The sequence below is a fragment of the Carassius carassius genome, chromosome 5 (genome assembly GCF_963082965.1).
Source record: "Carassius carassius chromosome 5, fCarCar2.1, whole genome shotgun sequence".
In the NCBI taxonomy this organism is placed as follows: domain Eukaryota; kingdom Metazoa; phylum Chordata; class Actinopteri; order Cypriniformes; family Cyprinidae; genus Carassius; species Carassius carassius.
The window spans coordinates 1,154,847-1,175,628 of NC_081759.1; the positions used below are offsets into that span (position 1 = coordinate 1,154,847).

Sequence of the window (20,782 nt, forward strand, 5' to 3'; positions counted from 1 at the left end):
GGATGTAGGGCAGATGCAGTATGTAGGATTTTAGACCAATGAGATTTCAATGTGGGCGGAGCTATTGTACCAGCATATAATGATTGGCATACTGTGTTGACAACCCAGTGATTGATTACGGTCCTGGTTAGAACCAGTGTCATTTTAGTATTATTTACATGTACTATTTTACTAACTTACTTATGCCTATGCCTCTGGCATGTATGGCAGCAATGAAGGTCCTCCACTCTGGTCGATTCTGGGCTGTTTTCTGGATATCTCCCTATGTCAGGTTCATAGATTTCATTTCTTCCTCTTTTGTGCGACGCCAGGTGATCTTGGGTCGTCCTCTTTTTCTTCTTCCTTCCAGTTTCCAATGAAGGGCTACTCTTGGGATGCTATCTTGCTCTCTTCTCAAAACGTGTTCAATCCAGTTCCAGCGCCGCTTCGTTACAATGCTGTGCATGCTGTCTTGATGACATCTTGTTAATAGATCCTCATTTGATATCTTGCTTCTTATGTCTTCTCAGACTCCTTGTGTGGAAGACTAACAGTTGGTATATGTCACTTGCTGTCATCCTCCAGCGTTCTGCACCATACATTAGTCTTCATTCTATACTGCTGAGACTTCCATATGTTGTTTAGCATTCTGAAAGCATTTCTGGCTTCGTTGATTCTGTTTTTGATGTCAGTGTATCTTACAGTACTCCCAAGATAGGTGAACTCATTTGTTGTTAATAGAGCTTCTCCATTCACGTGGATTGGTAATGGATCTGAGATGTTTAGTGCCATCACTTCAGATTTCTTCCGGTTTATTTTCAGGCCAACTTGCAAAGTAGCTAAGACGTGATGTTTTCTCTTGCATGTGTTGGTGAGTGTGTGAGACCAGAGCTAGATCATCAGCAAAACGAGGTCTTCCAATACTGAGAAGAGGGTCCATCGTATACCTCTTGGTTTGTCTTCTGTTGTGCGGCGCATCACCCAGTCAATAACGATGTTGAAGAGCAATGCTGACATCACACATCCTTGTCTGACTCCTGTCTAGGGCTGGACGATAATGGCCTGAAGTCAAAACCTCGATTAATTGAATATTTTACCTCAATTACAATTAATGAATGATTATTTTGTTTCTGTTTAGTTTTTTTGCCCTCATAGTTCACTGACAAGGTTTGTACTGTAAACAGGGCCGTAGTTGGGGTTTGCGGGGCCCCGGTTCAGGTTGTACCAGTGGGCCCTGTTTGAAAGTGTTTAATTTGTATGTTCGTTCTGTTTATTTGTTCATCAACATGCCCGCCACGTCCCAGAATGCAACGCGGCGCCCAAGCCCTATTAGGCGCAGTCACTTTAAGAGACAATGAATGCATCCAATATAATACACATACGATTTTTTTCTCAACTGTTTACTTTAACTTAAGACATAACTGACAGTTTTTTCGAACATACTATCCAAGACTGGTATTTTCACCTATATTTTATGTATTTGTCGGTACAAGAGCAAAAACAGACAAATTCGGTGTCCAAGTGTTTTGAGACGCCTCTCTCTGCGTGAGCCCTGAACAGCCGAACACCTCGGTGCTGAAGTGGGCTCTTACACATCCTTTTCTGTTTGTTTAAACTGCGATTTGTTTTTGTTCGTTGAGGTGTAGGAGGAACTTAAAGGAGAACTTTGCAAACGAGAGCTCGGTTCAGTGTTGCTGTCTGTGAGACGCGGCTCTCTCTCCGCATGCGCACCGAGCACAGCACGAGTAACCAGCTGCTCAGTTCAGCTTTTATGCGTCTTGTGTTTGAATGCTTTAAAGTCTTTTGAATGGTTACATTTGCAAGTGGCAAGGCTTAATAACACGTGAAAATGATACGCTTTCGTGACGACATGCAGCAGCGTTCTGTCAACTGTCCTGAGCGTCTCTTTAGACTGGCCTCAGCCAGACGGTTGAGATCGACTATTAAAGGTGGGATATTTTTTCCTATTGAAAGCGCGATCTGACATCATAGCTCACTATCAGCAGTTATTTTATCTATGTTCGTAACATTTCTTATAGATTATTGCTTGGTGTAAGAGATAAATAAAGATCAGATAAAGATAAATTGGAACAAGTACCAGTACGAGTGATTGCGTGTGTGAATTAGTCATACCGTCTCTATATTATTGTGAAGCTGTGGGTTGTAAAATAGCCTAGTTCCTTCAAAAGTAGAAAAATAAAGATTAAAGGTAAACAGTACCAGTATGAGTTATTGCGCGTGTGAATTAATCTCTATATTATTGTGAAGGTCGGGGTTGTAAATAGCCTAGTTCCTTCAAAAGTAGAAAAATATGCTATAATAAGTTTTGAGATTCTAAGATACTTTAGTGATAAATCACAGGACAGCGCTGACAACTGTGTTTCTCTGTGCGGGCGGTCTTCACAGCTACTGTTAATATGAGTGTTCGTGCCACAATGCAGCTGCGTGAACATGGTAGCTTGATATAATAATACACATCCGATCGTCTAATCGCTTGAATGTCCAAACCATAAAACAAATACAACTGACAAAGTTTAGTGAATACTCAAGGCTCACCGCTCGCGCGCAATCACTATGTGTTGAACCAGCGTTCACGTCCATGTTTTGCTTTCATGCCACTGACTGGCAGAATCATGTGGCTACACAAGAAATAACCGACATGGGAAAATTACGTCGGTTAGAGGTTCTAAATTTCGGTTTCGTTTACTTTTCGATTAATCGTCCAGCCCTACGCCCTTTACCTGGAATGTCAGGCTACTGTTTCCCAACCCGCATTTAAAGTTGGCATAGAAGGTCTTGATGAGGTCCACTATGTGTTATGGAATTCCATACATCCTTAAGATGTTCCAAAGGCTATCTCGGTGTATGCTATCGAATGTATCTTCAAAGTCGATAAAATTGATGTATATTTTCTTTACTTTGCCATTCTGTGCATTGTTCTATAATTTTGCGAAGTGCAAAAATCTGGTTAATGCACCCCTTCCCCTTCTAGATCTTCTAGATATGCCTGCTTGTCTGCTCTGGCTTTCCTTCACACTGCTTTGTTTGTTTCTTGGTACGGTTTCCTGTATTTTTCTTTAAGCCGTTCAGACTTTGTCTCATTTATTTACTTTCTTCTTTAGGGCCCTTCTATTTTCTACAGTTTTCCATGTGTCATCACTTAACCATTCCTTCTTGTCTTTGTGCTTGTGTCCAAGACAGGCTTCACTGGTCTTCACATAGTGTTGATATCGTCTGGTTTGGGCTCTGTGTGATACAACATATCTGCTAATGCTTGAAATCTGTTCATTAGTTGTAACACAAAACAACCTCTGACCTGGGTGTCATGTAGCTTTGGGACATCGAATTGTTTCTTAGCTGTTTTTCTGCTCCCTGTTTTCCTAAGCTGTTTTCCCCTGTGTTTGTTGTGAGTCTCCCTGATCATGTCCATCTGCTTTCACTTACTCCTAGTATATCTATGTTATATCTTTGCATCTCTGATGTCACTTGAGCTAATTTGCCGGTATCGTATCCAAAATCCTATCCTAGTCTTAAGTTTGGCTTTCAGAATTTCCACCTTCCTGCAACTGGCTTCCTTTCAGTTTCCACCAATGGCCTTCATCCTAGCATCTGACGATAGCCCTGGACGTCCATCATGCCCAGTAGTTTTGATTCCTTCTGTTGCTGTTTCACACAAGCTCCCCGACCACTACAAGGGAGCAATCCAACAGGGAGCAACTACTATTACTATTATTAAATAATATTTTGAATTAGCTTATTATTTTTACATTTTAATTTCAGTACAATATAATTACGTCAGTAGAACTTTATTACTTTAACTTATTTTATTTCAATTAGTTGCCAACATTTCTCATTTTCGTTAGGCTTTAAGTTAAAGTTGTTCATCTAATGTCTATATTTTTTTTTTAACTATTTAAGTTTCATTTTATTTAGTTTTATTTTAAGCAAGGTAACATTTCTAATGTTTTTCATCTAATATTTACATTTTATTTCAGCCTTATTATAATTAACAAATATATGTTTTAATAGTTTTAGTTGTTGATGATGATGGGATCACATGTATGTCTGTTTATCAGAGTTTACTGAAGACTTTACTGAAGTAAGTGTGTGTGTGTGTGTGTTTCAGATCGACGCGGGCATGTGTATCTGTGCTGCAATGCCCAATAAAATCACCATCTTGCGCTTCAACGACACACTCAACAAGTTCTGCATCAGAAAGGTGAGGTTTAAGACCCTCCTCATGCACATCACACATACATGTTCATTCCTCCCTTCACGTGTGTGTGTGTGTGTGTGTGTGTGTGTGTGTCCGCTGCTCTTCCGCAGGAGATCGAGACGTCTGAACCCTGCAGCTGCATCCACTTCACCGGATACAGCATCATCATTGGCACCAACAAGTTCTACGAGATTGAGATGAAGCAGTACGTGCTGGAAGGTGAGATGACACACACACACGTTTGTTTTTGTGTAAAGTGGGTTCATCCCATAGGTGTAATGGTTTTTATACTGTACAAACTGTATATTCTCTGGCCCTACACCAACCCTACACCTAACCCTAACCCTCACAGGAAACTTTGTGCATTTTTACTTTCTCAAAAAAACTCATTCTGTATGATTTATAAGCGTTTTGAAAAATGGGGACATGGGTTATGTCCTCATAAGTCACCTCTCCTTGTAATACCTGTGTCATACCCATGTCATTGCACACACGCACACACTCACTCACTCGCACACACACCTACTCACACACACTCACTCACACACACTCACTCGCACAGACACGCACACACACTCACTCGCGCACACACACACACACACTCACTCGCACACACACTCACTCACTCGCACACACACACACTCGCACACACTCACTCGCACACACACACACTCACACACACACACACTCATTCACACACACTCACTCGCACACACACACACACACTCGCACGCACACACACTCACACGCACTCACTCACTCGCACACACACTCACTCACTCGCACACACACTCACTCGCACACACACACACTCACACACACACACTCATTCACACACACTCACTCGCACACACACTCACTCGCACACACACACACACACTCACTCGCACACACACTCACACACTCACTCACTCGCACACACACTCACTCGAACACACACTCACTTACTCAAACACACTCACACACATACACACTAAGAGGCTGTTTGATCTCCCTGCTGCTGATGAACTGAACTGTGTGTGTGTGTGTGTGTGTGTGTGTGTGTGTGTGTGTGTTCAGAGTTCCTGGATAAGAACGATGTGACTCTGGCCTCGGCTGTGTTCGCCGCCTCGTCCCACAGCTTCCCCATCTCCATCATCCAGGTGTCCAGCGCGCCGCAGAAAGTCGAGTACCTGCTCTGCTTCCACGGTGCGTGTGTGTACTGTACGAGATGCTGAATGTTTGTATGTCAGAATAAGCTTTATTGCCAGGTATGTTCACACATACGAGGAATTTGTTTTCGTGACAGAGCTCCACAGTGCAACATAATTACTGTGACAGAACAAAATGGAATAAAAAAAATACAAATAGGTGTGTGTGATGTTGTGTTTCACCGGTGTGTGTGTGTGTCGTTGTTTGCAGAGTTCGGTGTGTTTGTGGATGCGTACGGCCGCAGGAGTCGCTGTGATGACATCAAATGGAGCCGCCTGCCTCTGTCCTTCGGTAAAACCTAGTTTTGTTCATCAGTGTTAAGTCTAGAGAACTGGCGATGGGTTCATCTGTGTGCACTTCAAGAGTGACATGGTAAAACAACAAAACACACTCCAGTCATTCACATGATTTACTGCAAACAACGGTCCTTTATCGTGATGCATATTATGGCTGCACGATTATGACAAAAATCCAAATCATTATTTTTAATCACAATAATTTGATGCATTTACTCATCATCCATTTATTTACCTTCAGAAAAAATAATTGTTTCTTTTAACAGTAGATTTCCTAGAACTATAAATGTAATTCCACTGAAAAACAACTATACATTAACAAATATAACTGTATGAATAATATATTAAAATATTTTTGTAATATAGATTTCAAATAATTTAATATTAAATTATTATTATATATAGTCATTTATTTAAATGTCAGTAGTGTATAAATTGTGTATACCGTATTTTTCGGACTATAAGTCGCACCTGAGTATGTCGCATCAGTCCAAAAATACGTCATGATGAGGGGAAAAACATATATTAAGTCGCACTGGACTATAAGTCGCATTCATTTAGAACCAAGAACCAAGAGAAAACATTACCGTCTACAGCCACGAGAGGGCGCTCTATGTCTTCAGTGTAGACTACAGGAGCACTGAGCAGCATAGAGCGCCCTCTGGCGGCTGGAGACGGTAATGTTTTCTATTGGTTCATTTCTCTCGGTTAATAAATTTTGATAAAAAAGTCGCACCTGACTATAAGTCGCAGGAACAGCCAAACTATGAAAAAAAGTGCGACTTATAGTCCGGAAAATACGGTAATATTGAAAAAAAACAATATCCATAACCATCTAAATTAACGGCAGTAACTGTAACAGTCACGGCAGTAAGTAGCCTACATTCAATACAAACATAGATGGTACAGACATCAGCATTTAGCTTTTGTTTTTGAATTGGGTTGAAACTACATAGAACTGGCCTTAAATGAAAAGATTAACTGTAACCATGTGAAATTAAAGGCAAAAACTGCATAGTTCTACAATCCAAACAACACAATCAACACACATTCAATAAGAGGTTTCTTAATCAGCATTCAGTATTTTAGTTTTTAAATTTGGTTTTAAATTAAAAAAAAGGTCTTTAACAGTGAGACTAAATAAAAGTATGCTACATAAATACATTATTCCAAAATGTTAAAATCAAATAATGTTGGTGCGAATAAAACAAAGATGCAAAGTGTTTCATTCATCCAATGAAAGAAAAAATAATGATGTGTAATGATTCACATATTTTTTTTCTTGAGCCAATGAAAAAAAAAAACCTATTGTCTAAGTTAAACATATATAGATAAGAATCATTACCCTAAAATTTTGGATGAATTTCATTGTGCTACAGCAGGTCCGTTAGTCCGTTTCGTTTCTCATCCAACACGTGAGAAGTTGAGCTGAACATCCCTTCACAGCGCGCGGACAGGTACAGCTCGCGCAGCTTCAGTGAGCAGGAAAGGGACTCTTATTTTGTGCAGTCGGCTGTTCACTTCCTGCTATCTGTGCCAGTGTTTGAACAGCTGCCCGTGTCCTGCGCACAGATTTCTAAATACTTCCACACACCTGACATGATAGCGAATGATTACAATGTAGTATGCACGCGGGCGAACTTCCGGAAAAAACGACCGAAAAACGTATTTTAATCAAAATCCGGCCGGTTCCGATTTATGGCCGGTCAACCGGTGCATCCCTAATATATATATCTAACTTTTATTATTATAACTACTTATTATTAAATATATAATATTATTGTAATTTGTATTATATATGTTTTACATATTTAAATTATCTAAACTTACAAATATTTAAGTTTAAAATATTTATGCAATATTTGTAATTTATAGTATATCATCTGTCTTGATTATCTAATTTTCATAATTATTGGAAGCAAAATAATTGAAAATAAAATTGAGATTAATCTGACGAAAACACAAGCATAATCTAAAAAACCCAACTTGTTTGATGTCAAGATCTTCATGTATTATTTAGTGTATTAATTCACATTTCTGGTCTTATTGTGAATGACTCATCAGTGCACATTATGCTAAAGAAATAAAAATGTTGTTATAATCTAAAATGGAAGCGTAATGTGAATGTAAAGCAAGAGTTAAATATCTATTTCAGCAATCTCACATTCAGCTCTGACTCTGAGACACTGTCCCGTCGGCTCCTGATCAGTAAAATCATATCCTGTCTGTTTTCTGTGCAGCGTACCGAGAGCCGTACCTGTTTGTGACCTACTTCAACTCTCTGGATGTCATCGAGGTTCAGAGTCACTCTGCGCTCGGGTAAAACCGCTGCCGCTGTATGTTGTGGTTTTGTTTCTGATGTTTGTTAGAGACGCTCTGAGTGGAGTGTGTGTGTGTGTGTTCAGGCCTCACGCTTACGCTCACCTGGACATCCCTAACCCACGTTACCTGGGTCCGGCCATCTCGTCCGGCGCTGTGTATCTGGCCTCGTCCTTCCAGAACAAGCTGCGAGTGATCTGCTGCAAAGGAAACCTGAGTCAGGAGACATCGAGTGCAGAGCCGCAGAGAAACAGCTCCACGCGCAGGTCAGCATCACGTCACCTTCCTCTGGAACACGCTTCCTCAGGGGCTGGTTCTTCCTTTCTAGGTCGGGGGAATGATGTTTTTACAATACAAAAAATTTAATGGCAAAAAAAAAAAATTATGCCAAAAAATCTTTTTTTGCAGAACATTTGACCGATTTAACTTTTTTTTCTTTTTTTTTTTTAATAATATTTAACTAGCCAACTTAAAAATGTAACTACAACTTGATTCAAGTAACGTTTTCTTTATTAGCTCTCTATTTAAAGAAGATTCTATTCCAAGTGCACCACACATTCAATTTAAATTTAAAACATAAATAATTAAATTCATATTATGAATTAAGATTATTAGATATATTGAAAACTTTTTTTTTTTTTTGTGAAAATCGACAACAGAAAAAGTGTGTGGGTGGTGTTTGTTTGTGTTTACTAAATATTTTAGGATTTTAATTCTAAATATATTACATTTTAATTTAAATGTATTTTAAGGATTAGGAATCCTTTCTAAGGATTTGAATATGTAAAAAAATCAACATAATGTAATTCTTTGATGAATAAACTCACAAGTCAAGGTAATTAAAATTCAAAATGACTGAAGCTATAACAGCAGGGAACGATTACGAATTATATCTGTCCTGGAAAAACAACAGCGGCTTTCAGACTGATTTCATGATGTAATATAGGTGGTAGGTTTTTTCTTCAGTCACGCAGCTTTTCCATAGTTTTTTCTGTGGAAACGTGAGCATTTGACTGTTATGCTCACGTCTCATCCATGAAATGGCTTTCTATAAACACAGCGCTAAACTTATAAGAAGTTCCACATGTTTTTCCTATTCTACTGCCTTCCTCGCATTCTGTGAATTATTTTCTCTTAACTGTTATCATTGGCATATTGTCAAAGTGTTTAATTTAAATGTTTGGTATTATTTACAATTCCTCGATTTCTAAAAAATAAAATCGTGGCACAATATTACATTTGAATTAATTGATAAAAAAATACAAATAAAACCAAGAAACGCCCCTGTTCAGTTAAACTTAGTTTATGAAGGATGTCACGAATAAAGTAAAAATGAAACGAGAAGTCTATTGCAGCATTAAATTCAGATTTGTTAATGATGCATTAAAGTATGCGTTTTTACTCTTTTTTTCCCTCTCATCATAAACAACAAAGTGGAAATGAATGCAATGTAAGTTAGAGATTCATTCGACATTGCAGCTTCATTGATTATAACAGGGGTTTTTTGAGCGTGCTCATGTTCTTTGGTAATGTAAATGTTCTTTGCTTTTTGTATGTAGTTTATGTGCTATTTAAATAAGATGTTTTTTAAATACAATGTTTTTATTGAATGAAGGTCACGTTATATAAAAATATTTTGTGACATGACGCCCATATCTGGTACTTATGAAAGCATTTTACTGCCAGTGAATAAAAAAGGTAATTGGTCAGAATTAGCCACGAGAGATAAACTCGTTTTATTAGAAAATATTGAGAGATAAATTAAGATGCAATTACCTTGTTTTATTATTTTTTAAATATATTTATACCATATGTGCATGCCTAAAACGTATGGTTATGATGCGCGTGTTAATAGATTACACTAACATTAGGCAAATTATAGCCTTACCCTGGAGTTACCCTGTGGATCTTTTTGATTAAATATTGTGATTTTTAATTTTAATGTATAAAGAGCTCCAGGTTTGCTGTGCACTGTGAGCTAACATTAACAAACAGTGAACACTTGAATTCGTATTAATGAAAATTAGAAAAAAATATGCTGTTAAAATATATTGTTAACAAATGAGACCATATTGTTGTGTTATTAATATATATCTATAAAATATTTTTACTATTATTTTGATTATTATTATTATTAAATGAAAATATATATTACTATTGTAATATTTTTAATACTATATATTGTAATACTATGGTATGTTAAATATTAATTTTATAGTAACTTTTTTTTTTTTTTTGCAAAAATCTGTAAAAGTACAAGTACACCTTTTTATATGTTTGCATTAAAATGTTAAAGCATGAAGCTTTTTTATGGAAAACTGCAGTGAGATCTTGATTTCTGAACTATTCTCATTACAAATGTGGAAGATTGTTGGCACATATTGCACTTTTCGAAATGCATAAGTGACTTAAACATACAAAGATGAGTTCATACAGCGCTGGTGTGAACATGAACACAGTGCTGCGCTTCACTCTCAGACACACAAACACAATGTATTTATTTCATTAAACTGTGTCCAAGTCGAATCAGGTTTGATGTATATAACGATCAGTCAGAAGAGAAACATTTAAAGTCATTAAACCTGCTGCAGAAAGATGTGTAGGGAATAATGATTTAAATCTGATGGTGAACAACCCCATGTGACCTGAGATCTGGCTGTGATTGGTCCAGAGTTTCTGACTGTGTTTCTCTTCTTTACAGGAAGAAAGGTGCTTTCTTTATTTGTGCGAGTGAGTGACAGATCATGAACATTTTAACCTGTGAACTGTGTAATGAATAAATTGTTTTTAAGGAGAATATCCTGACTAGATTTAATGTGGCGCTCTGAAAACTCATTATATTCAGGAGAAATAGTTCATTTATAACGTCATTTAAAATCATAAATGTGTTTAAAAAGTAGATGTGTGCTGATATTCGGTTATGCGATATATCACGTTAATGAATATCCACGATATTGTCATCATGAGCACTTCAAAATAACATTAATAATTATTAATTACAAATGAATCCGATTTTTTTAAATGCATTTTAAGAATATTTTTCCCATCAACTGATCTGATGTTTTGATTCTTTATTGTTTGTGTCCCTCTTCATTAATGCTCTATTAATTAACATTAGTTAATTCATTAGTAAACAACCTGCAAAACAACAATTCTTCTAAACATTTATTAATCTTAGCTAATTTCAATAAAGCATTAAAATCAAAAAGTTGCAACTGTTATTTAATAATTTATAATGATTTTGCACTGTAAATGAGTTAAAGTTTTCCTTGCATATTTTTTTGTGTATTACTGTATTGTATGCAAATGTTCAATTATTTTTGTTTTAAGGAAAAACTTTTTAAACCTGTTATACTTCAATACTTAATTTCAATACCGTGATAAAAGCATTAGCAATTAATTACAACATGCAAATATAACAGTGTCCTATCCAAGTTAAAAGTGTGTTATTGTGGATATGAGGCATGAGGAGGTGTGTGTCTCACCGTTGGAGGGTAAGTGCTCTTGTGATTCAAGATTCGGTTTGATGGGCTTCTGGTTTATTATCCGGGACACATTCATAACTGTACAAATATATATTTAATCTCCTCACTGGTGAACGTCTGTCAGGTGATGCACGTGAACTCTCTTCTGTGTGTGTGTAAACCTTTCGATCCAAAAGTATGAGTTTTATTCAGAGTTCAAATAACTTCTGCATTTCTAACTACACATATACCGAGTGTAAGGTGTCTATAACTCTTTCTCCTGGTGTGTGTCAGCCCAAACAAGCGCGGTCCTCCCACCTACAACGAGCACATCTCCAAGCGTCTGGCTGCGATGCCTGATGTACAGGACGGCCTGCACCAGCCCGGGACACCCCACCGCTACCACGAGGCTCGCACCGAGTTCAGACGGGACAAGTCTCCGGCGCGGCCCCTGGACAGAGAGAAGTCCCCGGGCCGGATGGAGCGGTCCCCCGGCAGGATGATGGACCCTCGGCTGGAGCGCTCGCCCGGACGCATCATGGGCCTGCGCAGGGAGAGGTCACCCGGACGGGCGTTTGAGGAGCCTCGCCAAAGACTGCACACGGGATCAGCTCGAACACCCATCAACACTGTTAACAAGGTCAGGACGACACACACACACACACACACACACACACACTCGATGCATTGAAGGCTCAGTTGAGATCGTGAGCACCAGTGTAGTGATCAAAATTCAGAGTGACTCCAACTGATCAAAAACACCAGGATACACGATTTAGATGAATCAGATGGAAGGCTATAAAAAGTCTTAATTATGATTTCAAAAGATCTTAAATTTGGGGATGGAAAGACAAGAGTTATCACATGTGACTCTGAAGCACAAAATCAGTCTAAGCATCATCTGAAGCTGAATAAATGGTCTCTCCAGTGATGTCTGGTTTGTTCGGAGGACAATATTTGTCTGAGATACAACTATTTGAAAATCTGGAATCTGAGGGAGCACAAAAATCTAAATATTGAGAAAATCATCTTTAAAGTTGTTCAGATGAAGTTCTGAGCAATGCGTATTACTAATCAAACATTACGTTTGGATATATCTACAAATATATCTGTGACACTGATGACTGCTTCTGTGCTGCAGGGACACATTTGGTGATATATCATAATTAAACTTCAAAAGGATCTGATTTCATTGAATAAATATGAGCACTGCACTTTTCAAAGTCAGGTGTTGTGATACTTTGTGTTCAGCTGATAAAAATGGTGTGTGTGTGTGTGTGTCCAGCAGGTGTGGGATCAGTCATCGGTGTAAGAGTCATCACTGAAGAACATCAGATCCTGTGTATACGAGGAAACTCTCAGCACAACGTCTCGCTCACAAGGCCTTACAAACACAGACGATCACACACACGGATCCGGCCAGTGTTTACTAAACCACACACACACACACACACAGTTCTGCCTGTTGTTTGTCTCTATTTTCCTGTCCTTCTCTTTGTACTTTCCTCCGTCTTCTCTCCTCTTCCTCTGCTCTTTCCCACAATCCCCGGCGACAGCGTAGCGTCCGTCTCGACGGAAAGAGAATCTTTGTAAGCCTCCAGAATGTCACGTTAATCTTGTAAATACGCTCACGTGATGTTTTTTTATAAGAAGCGATAACGAGGAGGGTCTATTTTTGTTAAGCAAATAATAATGAATGTAAGGAACTGGTTTAAATCGTCTGCAACTGCTTCAAAGTGGCAGATTTTGCTTGAATCAAGCTGGCCTCTCCAGCTCAGCAGCACTAAACGTGAGTTATTGCTTTAGCGCAGTATCGTCCGCTTCTCTGAATGATGAGCTCAGGATCTGGTCTGGCCTCGTGTCTCGTGTTCTTCTGCCGCATGGAGACGCTGTGACGAGTTTCTTCTGTTCCTGCTTCTCATTTCCGTTCACTGATCCACGCTGATGTTTAATCTGAGATGTAGCCTTTCTCGTTTTCTCAGTTTTTATGATTATGGTCTGATAGCATTATCTATAGCCACTAATAAACTACAGTTTATCTTTATCTGAGCCTCTGTGTCTTTGAGTTGTTGTTTTTTCAGGTGAAATTAAATATTTAATGAGAATGAATGAAGATGTTATGAGGATGAACTTTTGAAGTGGTTTGAATCATTCATAAGACCAAAAGCGTTTATTAAGCAAGTCAGTTTTGATTTTATATTGACCTTATAAGAGTCTGATGCTGCTCTAGTTTGACTTTTAATATTATAGAAGCCCATATTTCTGGGACTGAACGACGCAGGGCCTAGAAGAAGATTTCCACAAGAAAAAAAGAGTTTATTAAGAACTAGAATCTAAAATCATATTGTTATATCTTCAGTACTTCTTGAGTTTCAGGCTCTGGGAAAAGAATATTTATGACACTCAGTACAGTTGTGACAGAAGGAAATGAGATACATTTCTAGTTTCCACATTATGTATTCTTCAGACATTCCTTTTTAAAAGACACAAAGTCTCATAGGAACGCAAAGTGATTTGGTTTTTGAGCGCTGAAAATGCGTGCAATTTAACAATTTACTCCTGGAGCCATATTTAGATATCTCTGGAACTGAACCATATAGTGCCTTACAAATTAGGTTAAGACTCAATAAGATATCTTCAGTGTAACTTCAGAATCAAACGGTTATCGTTTTTACTAATATTTTGTATACATTTGTTTTATATATATAAATATATTCCATTACTTTATTAAATAAATTTAAAGTTTTAATTATTATTAACTGAACTAATACATGTTTTTTTTTGTTGTTTAAATTTTTTTAAGCCAATTGCCAAAGCAAGTTTTCTTATATTTTAATTTAGTTAACATTTATTTCAAGTAACATTGTATGGGTCAAAATTATAGATTTTTCTTTTATGCCAAAAAGGATATTAAGTAAAGATCATGTTCCATGAAGATATTTAGTAAATCTCCTACCATAAATATATCAAAACTTAATGTTTGATTAGTAATATGCATTGCTAAGAACTTCATCTGAACAACTTTAAAGATGATTTTCTCAATATTTAGATTTTTGTGCTCCCTCAGATTCCAGATTTTCAAATAGTTGTATCTCAGACAAATATTGTCCTCCGAACAAACCACACATCACTGGAGAGATCATTTATTCAGCTTCAGTTGATGCATATTTCAGTGGAGTGTTTCATATTAAGCAGTTTTTCTTTTCCATCAGATTCTTACTAATCAACATTTATTTCTTCATCTCTCAATCACTGCATTATGTTTGGATCATTTCAATCTCATCTTACGAAGACATGATTGTATATAGAGTGATGACTGATATGGAGATCATTTTATGTCAGTATCTGGTCTACTATTATAAAGATCTCATGGTAGGCGGCTGCATATATGAAAATAAAACACCTAACTCTAAAAAAAATTCTAACAAAAGGTTTCTCAGCTGTTTTTTGTATAATTAGGTGTCCTTGACCACTAGAAAGGTGTAATTTCCAAGATGGGCAGGGAGCCCTTAAAATATCCTAACTCCTTCATCATTTGACTTAGTCAAGTAGTCTTGGTGTCTAACCCCATGTTTTCTGGGTCTATGAATCCATTGGACTTCTCTAAATTGCACTGACATTATTACATACAAAACAGACTGATACAAGAGGGTAGTGAAGTGAACAATAGATACCACAACAGGAAAACAGTAAACAGGAACAGCTAGGGGAGGTCACTGGGAAAGCTTAAGGAAAAAACTGGCAGAATACTTGGCAACAGAGGGGGCAGCAAAACCAGGCTGATGGAGAAGCCCACACAAGGCACAATAGAGCAGAGCTCAGACACTTGTTGACCACTGACTCTGAAACCGACCAAGTGCCAGGCAGCTAGAACCGGGGCAGGACACACAGGGACAGGGCAGAAACTCGAACACAAGACTAGACAGGACACAGCTCCACAAAAACCAATTAAACTCAAGACAAGGAAAGATATAAGCCAATGAACTAATAAAAGGTTAAGTAACAAGATAAGAAATTACCAGTTTAACCAACTTAGAGAATAATCAAACAAAACCAATAATCAAGACTAGAAAAACCAAATAAATATTACAAATAAAAGCCAACAGCAAGAACAAACAAATTACTAAAATAAGGAGCAAGACAATAACACAGAACTACAAGGAATAGACAAGGGCACAAGACCAAGGAGACACAGACACATATTCAGCCACATACAGAGACAGAGGGGGTGAGAATGACCATGAACCAGCAGACACAAAAGTGTAAGGGGCACTATAAATAAGGAGGAAAATACATGAGGGACAGGTGAGCACAATAAGACTAACCAGGCTAACAAGAGGGTGTGGTCGAAAGGAAACAAGGAGGAGGGGCTAAAGGAGCACATGGTCGAGAAACAATTAACAAAGCCATGTGCTGACACTAGACACAAGAAACAAAACATAAAACAAAGTGCAAAACCCTCACAACCTACCCACAGTGCCAAAACCACTTCCAAGTGATTTGCTGACCATGATATTATTGTGTTTGATTGGCCAGCCAAATCACCTGACCTGAACCTCAAAGAGAATCTATGGGTTATTGTGGAGAGGAAGATAAGTAACATCTGAAAAACAATACAGAGGAGCTGAAGGCCCCATCAAAACAACCTGCAGTGCCACAGACAGTAATTGCAAAAGGAGCCCCAACCAAGTATTGAGCGCATAATTAAACCTACTTTTGAGATCTTGAACATTTCTGTTTTTTTTTATTGATCTTTGAGAAAATATTCAAATTTTTTGAGATACTGAAGCTGTAAGTCGTAACCATCAGAACTCAAACAAAAAACTCTACATATTTCAGTTTGTGCATGTGCAATGAATCTAGAATATAAAAGGTTTGCGTTTTTAAATTAAATTACAAAAAAAATAAAGAACTTTTCCTTGATATTCAATTTTTTTTTTTTTTTTTTACATGTACCTGTACTTAAGGGAAATTGTACATATTTTTCCAATAAATATGCTTGTAACCAATTGCCAATTGCTTTCTTGGAGTCAAACTTTGGTAAACCTTTAGTATGTTTTTAAGCACATTTGATACTACTGTAAACCAATGAGAAACATTTTGTTAGAATCTTTTTGGGGTCACAACATATTTGCAGCTGACTATTGATTTACATCACAATCATCAGAATTTCATTATATCGGCTAAATATCGGCATCTGCTCCAGATTACACATTTTTGAATAAAATGAAGCTGGTTTTTACTCCATATTCTCACTATATGAGCCATAAAAGCCTGATGGATCAAGTATGATACAAAACTCAAGACCGACATGGATCAGTTTGGCAGTGTGTTGTGCTTTAATTTTCATTCACACAAACCTCTGTAAGTGACAGCAGCAGCAGCGGCTCGTACAAACTCTGACACAGAGAGGAAAGACTGCAGCATTGTGGGAGATTTCATCAGCGAAGCGGCAGCAGATGTGGATCGTCCTGATGAGATTCAGGCCACGCTCTGAGATCCTGTGCATGTATTGCTAGAGTTCATCTGTTCAGTCCGTCAGGCTTTCATTACATTGGCTGTACATGGCACATAATATACATAGAATTACATGTACACAGATTCAAGTGTGCAGGAGAACATCTTTCCTGCAGGATATTCACATGAAGATGAAGTTCTGTCTCTCAGAGAACCGTAAGAGTTTCTTTCTTCAGTGCAGCTCCTGCTTATTAACATTAACCTCGCACACTCTTTTCAGTCTTTCTGAAGCATGACTGTGTAAAAATAATCACGAGAAGCTCAGGGGCCAGATTCACAATGAAAAAAATTCATAAATATTTTCAAACCTAAGAATAAATTTAAGAATATTTTCTATTCCTTAAAATATTTCTTCAGAATGTTGTTTCTTGTGAAGAAACTGACTTCCTGAGGGGAACAAAAGTTCTTAAAATCATCATAACTTTAAAAGTTTAAAAATATTAACTCAAACTGGTCTTGAATGCCCAAAGATGAAATGTTTTAAATAACTTATTTAAATTAGGTAACAACTTGTAATTAAACTTGTAATAAATAAGGTTTTGATTTTATCATTCAGTACAGGAAGCATTCAATCCGAGAAAGTGTAAAAAAAAAAAAAAAAAAAAAAAAAATACGAAAAGCAAATTTAAAAAATATTTTAAAAACCTGCTGAGAATTTTTTCAAGAATTCTTTCTTAAGATTTTTAGACTTCATAAGAAATTACTCAAATTCCATAAAGTTCACAAAAATGTAAAGAAATGTCTTCTATTCAAAGAACATTTACATGAATCAAATTAACTTAATTCTAATGTGTTCAGAAGGTTTTTGTGAATCGTGCAAATTTTGAGTTTATTTTAAGAAATGTTTTCATAAGAATATTTCTATAAATTATTAGAACTTGTAATTTATCTCAAGTGCCTTGATTTTATAAGAGGTTCATGAATCATTTTATTTTATGAAATGTCTCGACTCTTCTACAATTTTCATGATACTTTTGAACTTCTTGGAACTGATCTTAAGAAATGCGTTAACAGAATATTAATGTGAATCATACACACTTCAAAATAATGGTAGGAAATGTCTTCGGTGTTTTTCATTGCATTGATCAGTGCATCTTTGGGAAGAAACCACACACTGGTTACTAGAGACACTGCAGGTTTTTCATGCACACGTCAAGTTCGAGATTATGGGCGTTCATGAAGTGTTTTTTCAGACTGATGGGAAGAAAACCTCCAAAAGACACTGTTAAAAGTGTTTCTTTTACAGCACTTTATCTAGTTGTGTCAATAGCTTTTAATTACAATACATATTTTTAAAAGCTCAAATGAGTTTTTTTCTCCTCCACTGAGCCACTCACACACACTAAACTTTACACTTTACACATCTGTATCCTGAAGGATTTTACAGTGATTTGGTCACATATATTGCTTGATTATATACATATTACTACCCCCCAAAAATTTGAAAATATATTTTTTTTCTGTCAGTTCTAATTATTTTCTTGACAAAAATAAGAGACACAAAATCCCTCTATAAAAACATTTAACACGTGACCCTGGAGCACAAACCCAGTCTTAAGAGTCAATTTACTGAGATTGAGATGTATGCATCATCTGAAGCTGAATAAATGATCTCTCCAGTGATGTGTGGTTTGTTCGGAGGACAATATTTGTCTGAGATACAACTATTTGAAAATCTGGAATCTGAGGGAGCACAAAAATCTAAATATTGAGAAAATCATCTTTAAAGTTGTTCAGATGAAGTTCTTAGCAATGAATATTACTAATCAAACATTACGTTTTGAAATACAACCCGAATTCCGGAAAAGTTGGGACGTTTTTTAAATTTTAATAAAATGAAAACTAAAGGAATTTCAAATCACATGAGGCAATATTTTATTCACAATAGAACATAGATAACGTAGCAAATGTTTAAACTGAGAAATTTTACACTTTTATCCACTTAATTAGCTCATTTAAAATTTAATGCCTGCTACAGGTCTCAAAAAAGTTGGCACGGGGGCAACAAATGGCTAAAAAAGCAAGCAGTTTTGAAAAGATTCAGCTGGGAGAACATCTAGTGATTAATTAAGTTAATTGATATCAGGTCTGTAACATGATTAGCTATAAAAGCTTTGTCTTAGAGAAGCAGAGTCTCTCAGAAGTAAAGATGGGCAGAGGCTCTCCAATCTGTGAAAGACTGCGTAAAAAAATTGTGGAAAACTTTAAAAACAATGTTCCTCAACGTCAAATTGCAAAGGCTTTGCAAATCTCATCATCTACAGTGCATAACATCCTCAAAAGATTCAGAGAAACTGGAGAAATCTCTGTGCGTAAGGGACAAGGCCGGAGACCTTTATTGGATGCCCGTGGTCTTCGGGCTCTCAGACGACACTGCATCACTCATCGGCATGATTGTGTCAATGACATTACTAAATGGGCCCAGGAATACTTTCAGAAACCACTGTCGGTAAACACAATCCGCCGTGCCATCAGCAGATGCCAACTAAAGCTCTATCATGCAAAAAGGAAGCCATATGTGAACATGGTCCAGAAGCGCCGTCGTGTCCTGTGGGCCAAGGCTCATTTAAAATGGACTATTTCAAAGTGGAATAGTGTTTTATGGTCAGACGAGTCCAAATTTGACATTCTTGTTGGAAATCACGGACGCCGTGTCCTCCGGGCTAAAGAGGAGGGAGACCTTCCAGCATGTTATCAGCGTTCAGTTCAAAAGCCAGCATCTCTGATGGTATGGAGGTGCATAAGTGCATACGGTATGGGCAGCTTGCATGTTTTGGAAGGCTCTGTGAATGCTGAAAGGTATATAAAGGTTTTAGAGCAACATATGCTTCCCTCCAAACAACGTCTATTTCAGGGAAGGCCTTGTTTATTTCAGCAGGACAATGCAAAACCACATACTGCAGCTATAACAACAGCATGGCTTCGTCGTAGAAGAGTCCGGGTGCTAACCTGGCCTGCCTGCAGTCCAGATCTTTCACCTATAGAGAACATTTGGCGCATCATTAAACGAAAAATACGTCAAAGACGTCCACGAACTCTTCAGCAGCTGGAAATCTATATAAGGCAAGAATGGGACCAAATTCCAACAGCAAAACTCCAGCAACTCATAGCCTCAATGCCCAGACGTCTTCAAACTGTTTTGAAAAGAAAAGGAGATGCTACACCATGGTAAACATGCCCCGTCCCAACTATTTTGAGACCTGTAGCCGAAATCAAAATTGAAATGAGCTCATTTTGTGCATAAAATTGTAAACTTTCTCAGTTTAAACATTTGCTATGTTATCTATGTTCTATTGTGAATAAAATATTGGCTCATGTGATTTGAAAGTCTTTTAGTTTTCATTTTATTAAAATTTAAAAAACGTCCCAACTTTTCCGGAATTCGGGTTGTATTTACGGTAGGAGATTTACTAAATATCTTCATGAACATGATCTTTACTTAATATCCTAATGATTTTTGGCATAAAAGAAGACTGGTTTTGTGCTCCAGGGTCACATATGTAAAAAAATTAAACAAGAATTTTGAAGCTGACTTCATCCAGTATATAGATTTTTGTACTAGAAATGAATGCAAATTAGCACATATTTAATAGTATAATTAACCTAACATTTTAGAAAAAGAAAATGTTTGCAATCATGAATGTAATTTCGCGGCGATAACCTTTAGTTTGTTTTAGTTTTTTTCCTCTATTGACCTGCAGTGTCTGTTTCTTAGGAACTGCACTTTTTGCACGTCTCATGAGTGTTAGTGTAACTCTTACGGCTCTGTGCGAGCGAGAGCTTGGTTTATTGGGCTGGAT

At 37.2% G+C, this 20,782-nt stretch overlaps 2 protein-coding genes across 9 annotated transcripts in view; one reads left to right on the plus strand and one right to left on the minus strand.

Annotated features, from left to right (window-relative positions):
- Positions 1-12,846, plus strand: part of cita (citron rho-interacting serine/threonine kinase a) — a 101,138-nt gene extending 88,292 nt beyond the window's left edge. For 4 of the 7 annotated variants that reach the window (XM_059549364.1, XM_059549367.1, XM_059549366.1 and 1 more), the window contains 8 exons: positions 4,106-4,198; positions 4,306-4,414; positions 5,255-5,383; positions 5,597-5,677; positions 7,923-8,001; positions 8,088-8,267; positions 11,760-12,105; positions 12,751-12,846. In XM_059549364.1, the coding sequence (XP_059405347.1) occupies positions 4,106-4,198; positions 4,306-4,414; positions 5,255-5,383; positions 5,597-5,677; positions 7,923-8,001; positions 8,088-8,267; positions 11,760-12,105; positions 12,751-12,777 (1,044 nt within the window). In that variant the 3' untranslated portion in view covers positions 12,778-12,846. Of the gene's footprint in view, positions 1-4,105; positions 4,199-4,305; positions 4,415-5,254; positions 5,384-5,596; positions 5,678-7,922; positions 8,002-8,087; positions 8,268-10,702; positions 10,807-11,759; positions 12,106-12,750 lie in introns of those variants that run through there. The other 3 variants (XM_059549365.1, XM_059549370.1, XM_059549371.1) reach the window with 2 other exon arrangements.
- Positions 12,847-20,695: 7,849 nt separating this feature from the next.
- The window catches only part of LOC132140573 (myotubularin-related protein 3), a 27,329-nt gene continuing 27,242 nt past the window's right edge, over positions 20,696-20,782 (minus strand). For both annotated transcript variants that reach the window (XM_059549382.1, XM_059549381.1), the window contains one exon: positions 20,696-20,782. This exon is cut by the window's right edge and continues 194 nt beyond it. The gene's annotated coding sequence lies outside the window, so the exon portion shown is untranslated.